The sequence below is a fragment of the Tribolium madens genome, unplaced genomic scaffold (assembly GCF_015345945.1).
Source record: "Tribolium madens isolate multiple individuals breed KSU strain unplaced genomic scaffold, Tmad_KSU_1.1 Scaffold_91;HRSCAF=231;Tcas5.2_LG7, whole genome shotgun sequence".
Taxonomy (NCBI): domain Eukaryota; kingdom Metazoa; phylum Arthropoda; class Insecta; order Coleoptera; family Tenebrionidae; genus Tribolium; species Tribolium madens.
Window position 1 is genome coordinate 10482876 of NW_025401063.1, and position 14446 is coordinate 10497321.

The following is a 14446-nucleotide window of genomic DNA, read 5'->3' on the forward strand; positions in this document are numbered from 1 at the left end:
CTAAAAATTATGGATTATTCGTTTGAGAGTTTCTAAATTCAGATAAATAGGGGAATTCCAGGTTAAAGTAAAAAACAAATTATTGTCTACTGTAATTTTATTGAACATAATTACAACAACGTCAGTCATTTTTATAACAAAAATATGGTATAGATTTCGTAACTTACTTGTAGGTACTAAAATTACTTAGATATATAAAAAATACTAAACATGTAAACACTAATTTTCCGTTTGCATATTTTCTTCTATATCGTTATTTAATTGTGAGGAAATCCAAGCTAGACCCCACTTCAAATTAGTTAACATAAATTTCATTGCTTTGGTCCATTGTTCCTCTGAATTTAACTGAATTCTATAAAAATGCACAAATATATTATACAAAACATATTTCACGATCTCAAAAAGCATACTTGATTGAATAACTCGCATCATTATCCTCAATCTTCCCCTTATTTGTTCTATACGGAAAACAAAACTGTTTATTCCCCTTTTCTAATTTCTCCACTTTCTCCTGAAACTGTTGCAAACAATCTAAAAAAGCTGCCATTCCGTTATCAAACTTTGTATCCCACAAAAACTTAAAACCGCCTGAACCATACAATGGGAACTCTTTTTGTTCACCTAAAACCTAAAATTCGCCATAAACACGCAAATTCGGTTCTTGTTCGATATTACCTCAATGTATGAGTGATTGCCATATGGCACTAATCTGTACCTTTCAAAAGTCAGATTTATTTTGCGTGCAAGTGCAGAGAGCAAGAGTGCAGTTTGACCCCAAGCTGCGTTGATTTCAGACCAGTCCACAGGAGCTGAAGGTAACCTTCCAAGACAGAAATTGTTAATAGTGCCAAAATGACCCTTGTGCCAAATGTGAAAAGTTGCGTTAAAGACGTTGGTTTTCTTTAGTTTGTCAAGCTGGATTTGGGTGTAATTCAGCTGGCACTCCAAACTACAATTGAAAACATGATAAAATTAAATTCAACAATGACTTCTTCACCTCTTGGCATCTTCACAAGCTTGAGTATAATTCTTTTGATGCTTTGTGTACTCTTTATAGTAAATATTGCGTTCTTTATCAAGTCTCCTAGCTTCAGCTTCTTGTTCCTTGATAGCGATTTGTAATTCAATTTCTTCCTTTTTTAAAGCTTCTAATTCTTCCAAAAATCTGTTGCCTTCTGCTTTTAAATCTTCCAACTCTTTTTCCAGTTCTGGCAGTTTTGGTTCATTTGTATCGTTCTGAAGCCTAAAAAAAGAAAATCTTAATTATTGGCATACAAAGTAATTTTTTCTCATACATTTTGTAATATCTGAGGTAATCATCGTAATCAGTTTGCGTATCTATTAATTCTTGTTCTAATATTTCTAATAGATAATCTGTACATTCATCGCACAAAGGATGATCAATATTTGAGTTGCCTGAGAGAGTATCAAATAAAGCTGCTTTTCGCTGCAAAAAAATTAATGACACTCTTACAAATTCCTTGTTTACGTTATTCCAAGTACTTTATAAGCGTGACTAAGTGAATCTACTTCGTTTTCATCTGATATCAACATAAAACCATTTCCTGAATCAACTAGTCTACATGCAGGTATATACTGATCAAAACTTGTTGCTTGTGATTCTAAATCTACATCTGGATTGGAATGTATCGGTACTAAAACAATCACAAAACATTACCAAATTTACCCAAAACACTTTCTTTGTTTTTACAATTCAATTCGGCTGAAATATGTTCACTGAATGAACTCAAAGAATCATCTAATTTTATGGGTTGTGAACATCTTTGGCACATAAAAGATATCAAGACTTTTTCACTTTTGTATTCTGCCATTTTAACACTTTGTTTTACACATTTTACGCAGATTTATCACAAGTAAATAGACTTTCCTTTTATGATCGTTGTTTGGCGTTAAACAGATGATATTTAAGACAGTTACATCTAGGGTGGCGACGATAAATTCCCTAACAATACTAGCACGACACAACAAATAACACACGTAGCATGACTTTTTTAGGTAATTTTACACAGGACTGTGTAGTAATTGATTATTTTAATATGGGTCAGTAATGTGAATACAATAATTTTAAAAATAAACGTTAAAAAAATTGTTTTGTGTTTTGTGCGCATTTTTTGTTGGCTTCCCTGAATCCCCGATCGAGGTACCAACCCCGGTGTAAATACCTGTCAAAACAGTCAAAAGTTTTACATAACAAATTCCAAAAATGAGTGTTTCAAAAGAAACAAAACCGTTTGATTATTGCTCCAGCCCGGATGGAGAAGATGTTTTACAAAAATTTGGCGTTATTGCCAAACCAGTGGCTCTTACAGCTTTCGCCTTTTCAACAATCGATGTGATGTTACACAGTCACCCTAAAGGTTATATGCAGACAATCGCCAGGTACTGCCACTGCTCCTGGCCTATATTTGGGGCTGCCACCGCTTTTGTCATTGGAAGCAACTTAGCTGGCTCTCTGCGCAAGAAAGACGACCGACTGAACTGGTTTATTGGTGGTGCTTCAGCGGGGGCTATTGCCGGTATCTGGAGGAAAAATACTCTAACTGGTTGTATTGTGGCCACATTTGCGGGAATAGTTGCACTTAGCAAGAAACACTGCATAATGAATGGCACGCATTTGTTGTACCCCAAGGAGTATCACGTACAGTATGGGGGGCTCAGGACTGTACGTCAAGATTGGACACTGACTAAGCACAGGCCTGGCAACTGGACCACCGGGGAGAATTAAAAGGTTTTGTCTTGTAGTTAAATGTAAATAAAGAGTTTTAAATAAATCAGTTTATTGATTTAGTGAAATATTTTTTTGTACTGTTATGGGCAACAATAACAAACATTACCAACACGTTGTGTTATAACAGAAACATCACTATATAAATATTTCATCAGACTATTATAATAAGAATAGACTATAACCCATGATTATATAATATATTAATAAGAAATAAGTTATAAAATCGGTAATTCAATAAAATCTACTCACACAAAAACAGATTATGAAAAGTTATTCTTAAAAGCTGTCATTTTTTAAATCTGAGCATCTTAAAGTTCTGGTTCTGAATCATCAGAAACGTGATTTACGTCATTTTCTTCATCTTCCTCAACTTCAATAATTTCCTCTTCTTCAACTTCTTCATCTGTCAGTTCTTCCTGAAAAATATAAATAGAATAAGATTAAATAAGAATCGGTTCAAAAGTATATGTATTTCACAAACTTACATCAGAAATATCATTTTCTGCCGCTGTAGCGCCACTAACGGAGGTGTATTTCGATTCATCAACAAAATCTTCACTCCTCTCTCCGTTCACTCTTTGAACAAAACTGGATTCTGTTCTATTAAGATTCACATCGTTTGGAATTTCTTCGTCGCTTTCTTCTACTTCTATTTCAATTTCTTCTTCTTCTTCATCTTCAGTTTCTTCCTCGTATACTATTTCTTCGATTTCTTCGACTTCTTCATCACTGCCGAGTTCCTCATTCGCGAGGGGTTCATCAAGCTTGCTTTCATTCGTCTCTGTTTCTTCGTTGTGTTTTATTATTTCTTCATTTGGTTTGTTTTGTATTTGGCACTTTTGTATTGGGTCTTCAACAGGTTTTGACTGCTCAGAAGCAATTTCCATATTGATATCATTATGAATAGGTTTTGAAATTACCAGTTTTGTTTCCTCTAAATTTTGTTGATTTTGTTCAAGATTGATGAAACTTTCAATATTATTAGATTTTTCGTCAATTAAATCTAAATTATTTTGATCCGAATTTTCGTTAATTTCGTTCGGTTCAACCCTTTGTTGAATATTTTCGATAGCCTCTTGGATCAAACCATCAACTTCTTTTTCTAATTCTTCAACTTCGAGCATTTCGTTTAAATCGTCGCTAGCAAAGGTTATAGAAGGTGTTTGAATTTCGTTTTGTGCTTGTATTTTCTTCAAGAAATCCTCAACATCTTTTTCAAGCTCGAGTTTCGGCCGTTCTTCCTCTGGTGTTTTTTCTCCGATTTCTTCTCTTATCTGTATACTCGAATCATTTTTTATTTCTTCAACAGCAAAATTTTCGACTTCTTGTACATTTTTTGTTTCTTCAACATTCCTTTCGGGGCTAAGTTTTATCTGATCCACAACTTCGTTATTTCCTTTAGTTCGTGTTTCTTCACTTTTTTGTAGACTTGTATCATTTTCCATTTCTTCAACGCCATTCTCTGTGAAACAACAAGTTTAAGACAAAAAATCAGTGCAAGTTCTAGAATAAATGCTATAATATTGTTTTAATTTGAAAAGAGAAGGTTTATTTAGAATGTGATTTAGTTGCGGTAACATTTAACAACACGTGTTAAAGTGGTGTTCTATGTGTTAAAGGGCCAAACTAATTTATTGGCAATACAATTTTTGGAGGAGTGGTTGTTGCAAACTCCTCTCAGAGGTCTAATTGTATTGCCAATCTGTAATTTGTAAAAGTGACACATAACGTACCTGATCAGCTTTTTATTATGTAAATTTTAGCATAGTTCCAAACAATTACTTAATGCTAGACGGTAGCAAACAATAAAAAAAAACTACCAGATCCAATTATTTCTCAAACGAATCTTAAGACGTTCACGGTTAAAAAAAAGCAAAAACACAAAATATTTGATTTATTAAACATAATTCAGATACATGCTCATTACATAAGTTTACATGACTGATACAGTCATCCTGAAATTTTACACCATTTATTCTAGAGTTTCAAAATACTATGTAACTAACAATGGTGTTACTACACTAAAATTATGAAACATTTTGAACAAGGCACTAGGTTGCATGCCTTGGCCTAGTTGTGTCTGTACTTACCCGAATCGGGGCTTATAACAGACAAAGTCATTTTTCCGGAAAGCACCACAGCCGGGTTTTCCCCGGAACTGGGTTCCGGCTCGATGGCGGAATCAGCAACCAAGAGTTGGGATTGAGCGGGAAGAGCGCCTTCCAAATAAATCTCCTAGAGTTTTTTCTGTTGCATTGAAAGTTTCTGGGGGATTTTTTGTTACCTGTGGTGGCGGAGCTGGTTCTGGAGGCGGCAGCGGTGATGGTGTTGGGAGAACTGGTGATCCAGGCCTTGACCATTTTTTCCCGCCTTCACAACTTGCCGTCATTTCCATTCCCAAAACTTTAACTGTGGGTTGTTCATCGTCGTGGGGTTTAACAACGTCCCCGTTTGATAAATTCCCATTTACCAAATCCTAAAATCCCCAATTTAGTGTGACAATGTTGCTAACTTCCCAGAAATCAATACATGAAGCGGCTAAAAACTGTATCAAACGTAAAAATGGAAAGAAATCAGCGACTAGGCATAAGCACGGCAAGGGGTAAGTGGCAAACTTTTCATTCTTTGTTAACTATTGGTAACACTGTTACCTGAGAGGCAACCTCGCTGCTTTTGCGGCGAGCTTCGATTTCCTGATCGACTTCGTCCAGTAATGCAGACATGGCATTAACAACTACGAAGAAACAGTGTCTTATTGAATTTTGTGTGGTTGGTCCTCCTGGACTTTTAAAAGGGGGAAGTGCATGCAAAAGCTAAGCCAAGCTGCTAGTGCGGGTCAGGAGGGACAGGTCGCACCTGAGCTTTCAGAGGCACTTTAGACATTTGTTCAACGATGCGTTCCATGGCTAATTCGGTTTCACGCAGACGTTGGCGTAGTTGGTCCAGCTCTGCGTCTCCTGTTGACACAAGCAATTCCATAGTCGAGATGAAAACCCACACTTCCCTCCTGTACTACACTAGACAGTGACTCTACTAAGCACATTTCCTCAGAATGCATCTATTTAAATTCAGAGATATTGTTTTGCTTGATTTTTACATCACCGCTGGTGACTTCAACCTTGTCCGACATTCCGATTCAGAGAATCAATCGAATGTTTGAATTGCAGCCAAGTGACTTACTAACCCGATGCAGTAGTAGATCAACATAAAAACCGTCTTAAGTTTTCAAAAAGAAACGAAAACCATGAGCAGGTGGTTTATTTCAATGTTTTTAAAGTTTAGATATGAATAGGATTCAATAACACATCAGTTCGATAAATTTCAAAACCTCGCAATACGATTGGCTAGGGGAAGTAACGGATGTTTCCACAGCTACGACATAAAATAGGCCACTTTGCCATTGGGGGTATTGCGACTAACGCAACTTTGTAACCTAACATATTTTTTTTTACATAGATTTGATGTAATTTAGACGAGGAAAGTCTGATTAAGATAATTAACATTACTTAAAAACTAAAATAAAAGCAATTAATAAACTCGCCCGAATGGAGAATTTCTCAAAACTGATAATTGATTCTGTCACCAACCTTGTAAAAAAAAACCTGAAAAATCATATATTTTTTAAAGTTAGTAACCTCAGGTAATGTTCCTCAAAACCCTCTAGGAAATCATTTTATTCAATTTTTGATTGTTTGACTTTTTTTCGGGCGTATAAAATGGTCACTGAGACTCATGCAAGTGGCTATTCTTAGATATTATTATATTATATTCTCTTTTTGGTCTAATCTAAAAACGCAAATGTCAATAGTGTACAATTTTCAAATCTTACGTGAGCTGTTTTAAAAATACATCTTGCAGTAATTATTTTTAGCCCCCGTACATGTATGTAAAAAGTAAAATAGAATCGACAATCTGGCAAACTATCTGAATCAAAATATTTATTCAATCGTGTGTGCGTTTTCCGAAAAAATCAATTACCAACCACCCATTCATTCCCGAAATTATCCAAACAAAATACCTCTGACGTCTCTCATTCCTGAGAAAATGTACTTTGATTCTGAATGATATCTGATAATGTCTTTGACCTACAGAAAAATATTGATGGAGAAACACAAAAATAATTTCGTTGGCAACACTATTCCAAAATAATTATTTTTGATTCATATTGCCAATACCCAAAAAATAAAAGTGAGATGAAAATAATGTGTATTACAGCGAGGAAAATTAGTTGCACGACTGTAAGCAGGACTTACTTGCATCACGTTCTATCCATCCTATCATCAAAAGTAGCAAAAACACAATACGTTCATTTTTTCAATTAAAAGTGACACCCATCTGGGCTTAATCCTCTTATCATTGGTAAAATTAAACTCACCCAATTTGCTCGAAATGTTTTCTCGGGTGAGACGCGGCCCTAAACGACTCGATTCCGATTCAAAGACTTCCTTTCGGAAGTGCGGGTCTGGGTCAACAGGTGGGTAGAGCGTGCCCCCGACACCTTGCGGTTGTTTTTTGAAAATTATCTAAAAGTTCTGGATGAAAAATGGACCACATAGTGTCCAAAACCTTACTTTCATGAGTGTGTAAGTGAAGAAAATCACGATTCCGATGGTATAGATGGGCATGATGACGCTCATGCTGCTTGTACCCTGCTTGGAAGGCGGCACCACGTGGCCCGCTCCACCGATGGTGGGCCGCATCCCCGGGATGGGACCGGGCTGCAAAATTATGCGACATTTTCCGTTAAAAATATGACATAAACGAGTTAAAGATTAAAGGAGTTAAGACCAGCTATATGTTAAAAATAGAGCGGTGGGACTACGTCACACATGTGTCGCTATTTTAATCTTAGCAGTGTGGCAGGTCTGGAATAATTTAATGTAATATTCTGTAGTAAAAAAGGATTAAGGCGATAAAAATGTCGAATTGACAAACTATTTTTAAAACTTTATTGATTAGATGTAACGAAACGTGTTATTCAAGAGAAAATAACCGATCAGTTGCGTGAAATTACGTAAAAATGTTTGTTTTGAGTAAAAATAAATTCGACGGAACGGAATGAAAGACCGTGTTTTGAAAATAAGTGGCATAATCGGAAAGTGGTTGACAAAGAGCTTGATTTAAAATTTTCTAAATTTTATTGTTCGGTGACGGCACCGCTGATACAAAAATTGCACCAAGGTAAACAAATTTTAAGCACTCCAGTGTTAGCCGTCGTAAAAGCTGACAGATAATGGATTATTGGGGCTATATCCTCCAAATCTCGATAGCCAAACTTTACTAGGTTCCAAAAAAAAATTCTAATTATTTGGCCGCCTCAAACAAAATACTGCTTGATTAGAATAATTCGCATTCTTGGCAGTGGAACACAAGCAAATGCAAAACTCACTCTTCCTTCTACAACCCTCGGCGGTGGCCGTGCCGGTGGCGCCGTCTGCGGCTGAGGAATGGCCCTTCCTCTTTCCCTGAAAGCTGGATGGATCAACTCCGACCTCAAATGGTGCGGCCGTTCTTGCCTTATATCTGAAAAACAACCAAAATCACACAAATCCCACATACACATTTTTACGACTTCGTCCACACAAAATAAAGTTAGATCGGTTAAACACTCCATAAAATTAAAATTAGCTAAGATTATGTTATCCCACACGGATTCTTACTGGGAGCATCTGAAGCCACTTTCACGGTCACTCTGTGTGCCACCCCGAGTCGCCATGGATCAACCCCGTAGTTGTATTTCAAGCAGAGCGAACCATTCAGTGACCTTATCTGATCTAGAATTTGCTTAAGATTTCGTCCTAATCTAACTTGTTCTTGCAAAACGATCGAAATGTCGATTCCGCAGGTCTCGAGGACCTTTTGGCGGCATTTCTGGACGATCTCTTTGCCGTTTGTCGAGTTTATTATAGATGAGCATAACTCCGACATGATTTTAATTGTGTTTATGTCAGTTTCGGATATTACATCGCAGCATCCTGATAGAGACAGAAAAGATTATTTGAACAAATTTTAAAACAAACAAACAAAAATACAGGGCACTTCTTTTAGCAGCGAAAGAGCGCTAGCGCCCTCTGCTTATAATTTCACCCTGTCTGAACAAACGTTACAATTACGTACGCTATGATTTTTTAGAAAAGTTTTATTTTTCCTTAATGTTTGCTTTAAAATCGCCTATTTATTGATTGGTATAGGGGAGGGTGTAGTTAGGTACCTGTGGCCTTGTCGATGGGACTTGGCTTGATGTGTTGGTTGGCGGAGCCTACCAGCATGGGATAGAAGACTTTGGGCCATAGGACCGCAAAGCAGCCCACGACGATGACCAGGACCAGCATGGTCTTGCGTGGGCTGAGGTCGCTCTCCATCTTGGGGCTATTGTAGCCCACGGAAGACGCTCGCAATCGTTCGGTCATGGCGCGATCATGGTTTGGACACAACTGAAAATTGGGAAATTGCCGTGCCAGAATCCAGAAATATCGCAATGACGGAAACTCGGCGCGGGGATGAGATCGACTGATCAAAACAACGTGCAGTGGCGTGCAAGCCGACGATTGGGGATGGGGAGGCCTGCGCCGTGGCGATGGGGTGAATTTCTAAAAGGTGGGTTTTGAATTTCTGAGATAAAGTGGTAGTTTTAGATTGTATTGGATGAGGTGTGTATAAGTATAAAACGTGATTTTTATAAAAAAAAATGGAAGGTTGAAGTTAAATTGAAAAAAAGCGAGTATAAACAATCTGGCCGCCAAAATTAACGGGACAACTAAAATTTTTTGATTTTCCACATGCAATATTTTTGTTATTCTTTGTCGGATTTCGACAAATTCTTGTTCGTCGAGAGAAGAACGAACTTGGCAGAACATAACATTTCTAGTTTTGTCTTGTAAATGTTACCTATACCTAAAATAAGACGATGAGAGCACCGTTTTTTTACTTTTTTTATACTGAGCTGTAGTGTGCAACAGAGAAAAAATTAAGTTTTTACTTATTTCAGATTATTGCCCGTTCTTTTCTGAATGAGGACCAATTTGTTTCAAAATTTTATCTTCTGGTACTCCAAAGATACAAAGCATTGAAAAAGACGTTGCTTTTCTAATGTTACTAAATATTTGTCTTTGAACACAAAAATCTGAAAAACTTGGAACTTCAAAGCAAAGGATTACAACAAGTAAAACGGTTAATTATTGGAAGCTTCCATGCACCTATTTTGACATTTTAGCACATTCGGCTTACTTAATACGAACATTTATTGAAAACGGAAATAAAAATGCTTTTTTTGAAGGTTTACCTATTTCTCTGATGTCTCAACAATTAAAATTATGGAAAATGTGGTACATAATTTCACAGATATTTTTGTAAAAATCCAATTAGTATCAATTATTAGTGTACTAGTGACTTCTATTGCTCTGTTTTATTAAAGTTTTAATTTATTTTGAGAATGAATAGTATACAGGGTGTTTACAGTCTTGGAGTTGAAAATTGACTGGTAATACAAAAGTGTGTAGAACTAATGGAACAAAACAAAACTCACAGAATTATTGTTATTATTAAGAATGTTATTTAAGTCCAAAATATTAGTACTTACAAGGTTTGAGGATCATTAGAATTATTTCTTTGTTAAGCTAAAATTACATTTTTGAAGAAAATCGTATCCACGACAATGAAAGAGAAAAGTCACTTTATGGTCACTTCGTAGCTTCCTTTAGTTTTAAAATTGTCATCGTTTGATTTGTTTTTGCCTTAGTTTTTTATCAAAATTTGAAGATTTTCTGTTTAATCATTTGCAACAAATTATTTTCCATTAGATTTGATTTGTTTTTCCTTGATTTTTTTCTAAATTTATGGACATAATAGATCGCAAATATTAAAATAATGAATTGGTTGTCATGATTATGATTTGCGATGAAACTCAAGGTAATGGCACTAAAACCCATTGTTGAGCAGCAGTTCTCAAACAAATACTTACAGGATGATTTTGAGTTATGTGCAAATATTTTAAGTCACTCAACTTGCCTTATGTGAATGTTTATAGTTTTTAAGATACAATGGGTTTTGTTCGTTGAATAAATTTAAATTTGTGGCGCAGCCTAGAATTTCACCAACTCAAATAGTAAATAAATATTTCTTAAGTTCTTCAAAGTCTATAACATATTGTTTAAAAAAAGTTATAATTTGCAAAAACAGGCACAGAAAAAGAATCCTTTAAAAAAAATCATAAAACGATAACATTTTGAATCAATTTTTTTGTCAAATGTTTCCGATTACTAGCAATGTAAACTTTAGGAAAAAGTACTTAAAAGTTTCAACAAAATTCGTTTTGCATACTTGTGTTACTATTACTATTAGTAGTATTACTATGTGAAAAACTATATTGTTTGATTTTATACTTTTATCTTTAGAAAATAGAAATTTCGTGTAAAATGATGATTTATTGACAAATCTTAAAAATAATAACTAAAGAATATCTATAACCTAAAAATCAGGCGGCGGTATTTGTGGCGGCACACCACGCATAGTTCTCGTATCTTTCTTTAGCAGAGGCTCATTCACCCCCTTTTCAACATCTGCTCCTTTCCTTAACATGGCATAAACATAATCGTGCCTTCTCCCCTCAGTCATCGATTCCGGAGTACTATTTCTCGTACAGTAACAAATCAAAACCAAAATGAAAACTACGAGTCCAAACGCTGCTCCTACATATATCTTAAAGTATTCACTATTCGCATACTACAAAATATTCTCAAAATCAAACTGTTTTTTTTAATAACAAATCTTACCAAGACTCGCAGACAAGCCTTATTTTCTAAAGGAGAGGAACAAGCTATACACGATTTTGACCCAGCAACGGGTTGGTACTGCCCAGGTGGGCACATTTTGCAGTACGATTCTAAGCCCACATTGTAGGTGTTTTTAGGACATACCACACAAATCCTTGGTTCTTTTTTCTCGACTCCGAAACCGGAAGGACATGTCACGATCAAAACTGGAGGTTTTGACCATCGACCTTTTTCTTTGTGTTTCAAGGAAGCAATTTTTTTAGGACTGAAGTCCTGCTCCTTCAGAGACAGTTTGGAAAAAACTAAAAAAAATCGATATAGTTTTTTTTTTGATTTAGAAAAACCAACCTGGAAGTTTAACAAATGTCTCGATATTTTTTACAAGAATTGCAGCAAGTTTTGAGTACATTTCAATTTGACAATTGAGATTACAAGAGTTGGCATTTATTGATGGGACGATTTCTTTAAGAGTCATCATGGTGACAGTGAATGTAACATTGAGTAGTTTTTCTTCTTCTCGATTGACACATATAGGACGTCTCACTTCAACCTTGCACATTTTTTCATGGTATCCACAAAGTAACCCGTTGAGGATGTTGGGTAAATAAAGTGAAATTACATCACCATCACTCAATTCGCATGGTTCTTTCAAGTCATACATGATACTAGTTGTGACTTTATAAATGGGCGTTGAAACTACAACCAACCCATGATGGTACTTTTCTTCCACGTTATTTTTTTCATTTAAGCGTGATTTTACTGTGCAAGTGTAATTACCACTGTCTTTTGGCAAAACATCTTCTAGAACTAAATTTCCTTCATTCTCCTGAATCTGGTTATCAGTAATTGGTAAATCATCATCAAAAGTCCAAGTATATTTCATATATCGGTCGTGTTCAACTACTTCATTTTTAGTTACACAAGGTATAACAACCTTAGTATCCGTCAATGCGTAAATTTGTGTTATGGTGTTGTGAATCTTAAATTCCTCATCGAAAAATCCTTTACTATAATCAATAACTTCTCTCTTGATCGGTAGGTCGTATTTACCAAACCAGTAACTTCTTTTTTTCCTAACGTGAGGAACGGAATCATTTCCTATTACTACACCATTATCAACTTTTAGGAAATTTTGACACCCGATATGTTCCGAACCACCTTTTTGTTTCAAATTCGTCAGTAGACTATCGATAGAGCAAAAACATTTATCGTTTTTCTCAAAATCAATTTTCTTGCATTCGTCCAAAGAAACGTATTTTGGTAACTGAATTTGCCTTAGTGGAACTGTTTCTTGGGTTTCTGTTGCTTTTTCTGATGTTGGTACCTTTTTGGTTTCTTCCATGTTTTCAGTATGGTCCAAACGCCGTATCCATTTAGATCCGTTTAACTTTTTCATAGATTCATCATTTGATCCATGTATAAACAATATTAAAGTTTCTGTTACATTGTTGTTTAGGATTTGCACGAAATGTTCTGGTGGTGCTTCTGTGGAAGTACCGTTGGGTAAGAAAACGGGTAAGTCGACGTAAACTGATGGCACTGTTGTTTCTTTTAGGTTGATTGTACTGGTGGGAGTTGTATGGTTGGCATAAACAGAAGACAGCAAGAGCATGAAAGTGGTACTGAATGTCAGAGCTTTTGTCACATTGAGTCCTTTAGAACTTTTTGTTGCAGGAGATATTTTAATTGTTTTTTCAGTGATTTGTTCCATTTCGAGTAGTTCTTTTTTCGAAAAACTTAAATTAGGCGTCGTTTCTACTTCTTGAGTTAGTTTCTTAATTGCTTCCGGCTCGGAAACACTTGTAGAAAATAATTTTGGTGATGTTTCTACAATTTTAGTTTTATGTAAACTTGAAGGAAATTCTGTAATGTGCTGTAACATTTCGAATTCCTTGGCTGTTTCGTTTGAAGTTGTATCATATTTTATTTCTTCAGTAACTTTCCCCTCCAATTCTTCATTTTCCATGTTTTTAAAAGTGGTCAATATGTTGGTATTAGTAATTTTTTCTTGAACAGTTGTTTCAGTTTCTATGAGAACTTCTTCAGTACCTATACGTGTCGTTGCTGTTATCAAAACCGGCTCTAATGTTCTCTGATTTAGTGCTATATTGTCTATAATAGTTTCTTCAGAAGATCCAGTTACAACGCTATCAAAAAAATTCGTTGCAATTGGTGTAGTTTTTGTCGATTTCAGATTTTTTATTTCTAAGAAGGAACTCTTCTTATTTTCAGAATATTGCGTAGGGTTTACATTTCCTTGAGTAGAAAATACTGTAGTTAATACCTCTCCTTCAACTGAGGTTTTTTCAAAATATTTTGTTGTTTTAAGATGTTTGGGTTTATAACTTTCAGAAATTTTCTCATCACAAATTTCACATAAGGTAGAACATTTTGACGTAAAATGCTCCATTTCATTTTGATCAAATTCTTCATGTGGTATTTTATTATTTTCGGTAGTATGTAGTTGCTCTATACGTTTATGCACTGTAGTTGTTTCAAGCCTGTTTTCAGTTTTTCTCTTTTCTAATAACACATTGTTTTCGTGTATTGTGGCGGTATGAAGTTGTTTTTCAGCAAGTTCAGAACTAGTAGTTGCAAAATGTTCTTCAGTGTCTGCTTCAGATGCCATTACTTCATTTTGTTCAAGGTTAGCATTTTCACCAACTTCAAGGCCAGTAGCGGATACTCCTTCTTCGGTCTTTTCTTCTTCCCCTGTCGCAGCTTCAGTTTGTTCTACATTAGCATCTCCACCAGCTTCAGTTCCAGTAGCTCTTGTTTCCTCTTTACTCTTTGCAGCTTCAGTTTGTTCTACATTAGCACTTCCTTCAGCTTCAGTGCCAGTAGCAGCCGTTACTTCTTCCGTCTTTTCTTCTTCAGCTGTTCCAGCTTCAGTTTGTTTTATATTAGTACCTTCACCAGCTTCAGT

At 35.6% G+C, this 14446-nt stretch overlaps 4 protein-coding genes across 8 annotated transcripts in view; 1 reads left to right on the top strand and 3 right to left on the bottom strand.

The window, feature by feature from the left end:
• Positions 1 to 79: 79 nt before the first annotated feature.
• LOC123010469 (beclin-1-like protein) lies at positions 80 to 2066 on the bottom strand. The gene is made up of 7 exons (XM_044407381.1): positions 1712 to 2066; positions 1504 to 1655; positions 1296 to 1447; positions 998 to 1243; positions 676 to 949; positions 411 to 628; positions 80 to 352 (listed from the first exon to the last, which is right to left on the bottom strand). The coding sequence occupies exons 1-7, from the start codon at positions 1830 to 1832 to the stop codon at positions 220 to 222; spliced, it is 1296 nt and encodes a 431-aa protein (XP_044263316.1). The 5' UTR covers positions 1833 to 2066; the 3' UTR covers positions 80 to 219.
• Positions 2067 to 2146: 80 nt separating this feature from the next.
• LOC123010470 lies at positions 2147 to 2808 on the top strand. The gene has a single exon (XM_044407382.1). The coding sequence runs from the start codon at positions 2225 to 2227 to the stop codon at positions 2744 to 2746; it is 522 nt and encodes a 173-aa protein (XP_044263317.1). The 5' UTR covers positions 2147 to 2224; the 3' UTR covers positions 2747 to 2808.
• Positions 2782 to 9245, bottom strand: LOC123010468. Of its 5 annotated transcripts, none has more exons than XM_044407376.1 (11): positions 8961 to 9245; positions 8410 to 8724; positions 8139 to 8272; positions 7321 to 7467; positions 7125 to 7272; positions 7003 to 7023; positions 5606 to 5706; positions 5034 to 5225; positions 4840 to 4984; positions 3235 to 4211; positions 2782 to 3165 (listed from the first exon to the last, which is right to left on the bottom strand). In XM_044407376.1, exons 1-11 carry the CDS (start codon positions 9157 to 9159, stop codon positions 3058 to 3060), a joined length of 2487 nt encoding a protein of 828 aa, XP_044263311.1. In that variant the 5' UTR covers positions 9160 to 9245; the 3' UTR covers positions 2782 to 3057. The 5 variants fall into 5 exon arrangements, with proteins under 5 accessions (XP_044263311.1, XP_044263312.1, XP_044263313.1 ...); XM_044407377.1 differs by lacking the exon at positions 5606 to 5706 and adding an exon at positions 5401 to 5483 and having other exon boundaries at positions 8961 to 9244; XM_044407378.1 differs by lacking the exon at positions 7003 to 7023.
• Positions 9246 to 11152: 1907 nt separating this feature from the next.
• Positions 11153 to 14446, bottom strand: part of LOC123011824 — a 7136-nt gene continuing 3842 nt past the window's right edge. Inside the window, exons 4-6 of the mRNA XM_044409465.1 lie at positions 11869 to 14446; positions 11521 to 11822; positions 11153 to 11470 (exon numbers count right to left, since the gene is read on the bottom strand). Coding sequence (XP_044265400.1) covers positions 11216 to 11470; positions 11521 to 11822; positions 11869 to 14446 — 3135 coding nt within the window. The 3' untranslated portion in view covers positions 11153 to 11215. The remainder of the gene's footprint in view (positions 11471 to 11520; positions 11823 to 11868) is intronic.

Bases quoted from the DNA above. Each gene is read 5' to 3' on its own strand.
- LOC123010468 (XM_044407376.1), bottom strand. From the start codon at position 9,159: ATGACCGAACGATTGCGAGCGTCTTCCGTGGGCTACAATAGCCCCAAG. The intron at 8,273-8,409 runs GTAAGAATCCGT...GTTGTTTTTCAG, and splicing joins AGTGGCTTCAGATGCTCCCA to ATATAAGGCAAGAACGGCCG. The intron at 7,468-8,138 runs GTGAGTTTTGCA...ATAATTTTGCAG, and splicing joins CGAGGGTTGTAGAAGGAAGA to CCCGGTCCCATCCCGGGGAT.
- LOC123010470 (XM_044407382.1), top strand. From the start codon at position 2,225: ATGAGTGTTTCAAAAGAAACAAAACCGTTTGATTATTGCTCCAGCCCG.
- LOC123010469 (XM_044407381.1), bottom strand. From the start codon at position 1,832: ATGGCAGAATACAAAAGTGAAAAAGTCTTGATATCTTTTATGTGCCAA. The intron at 1,448-1,503 runs GTACTTGGAATA...ATTTTTTTGCAG, and splicing joins CACTTAGTCACGCTTATAAA to CGAAAAGCAGCTTTATTTGA. The intron at 950-997 runs GTGAAGAAGTCA...TTTCAATTGTAG, and splicing joins GCTTGTGAAGATGCCAAGAG to TTTGGAGTGCCAGCTGAATT.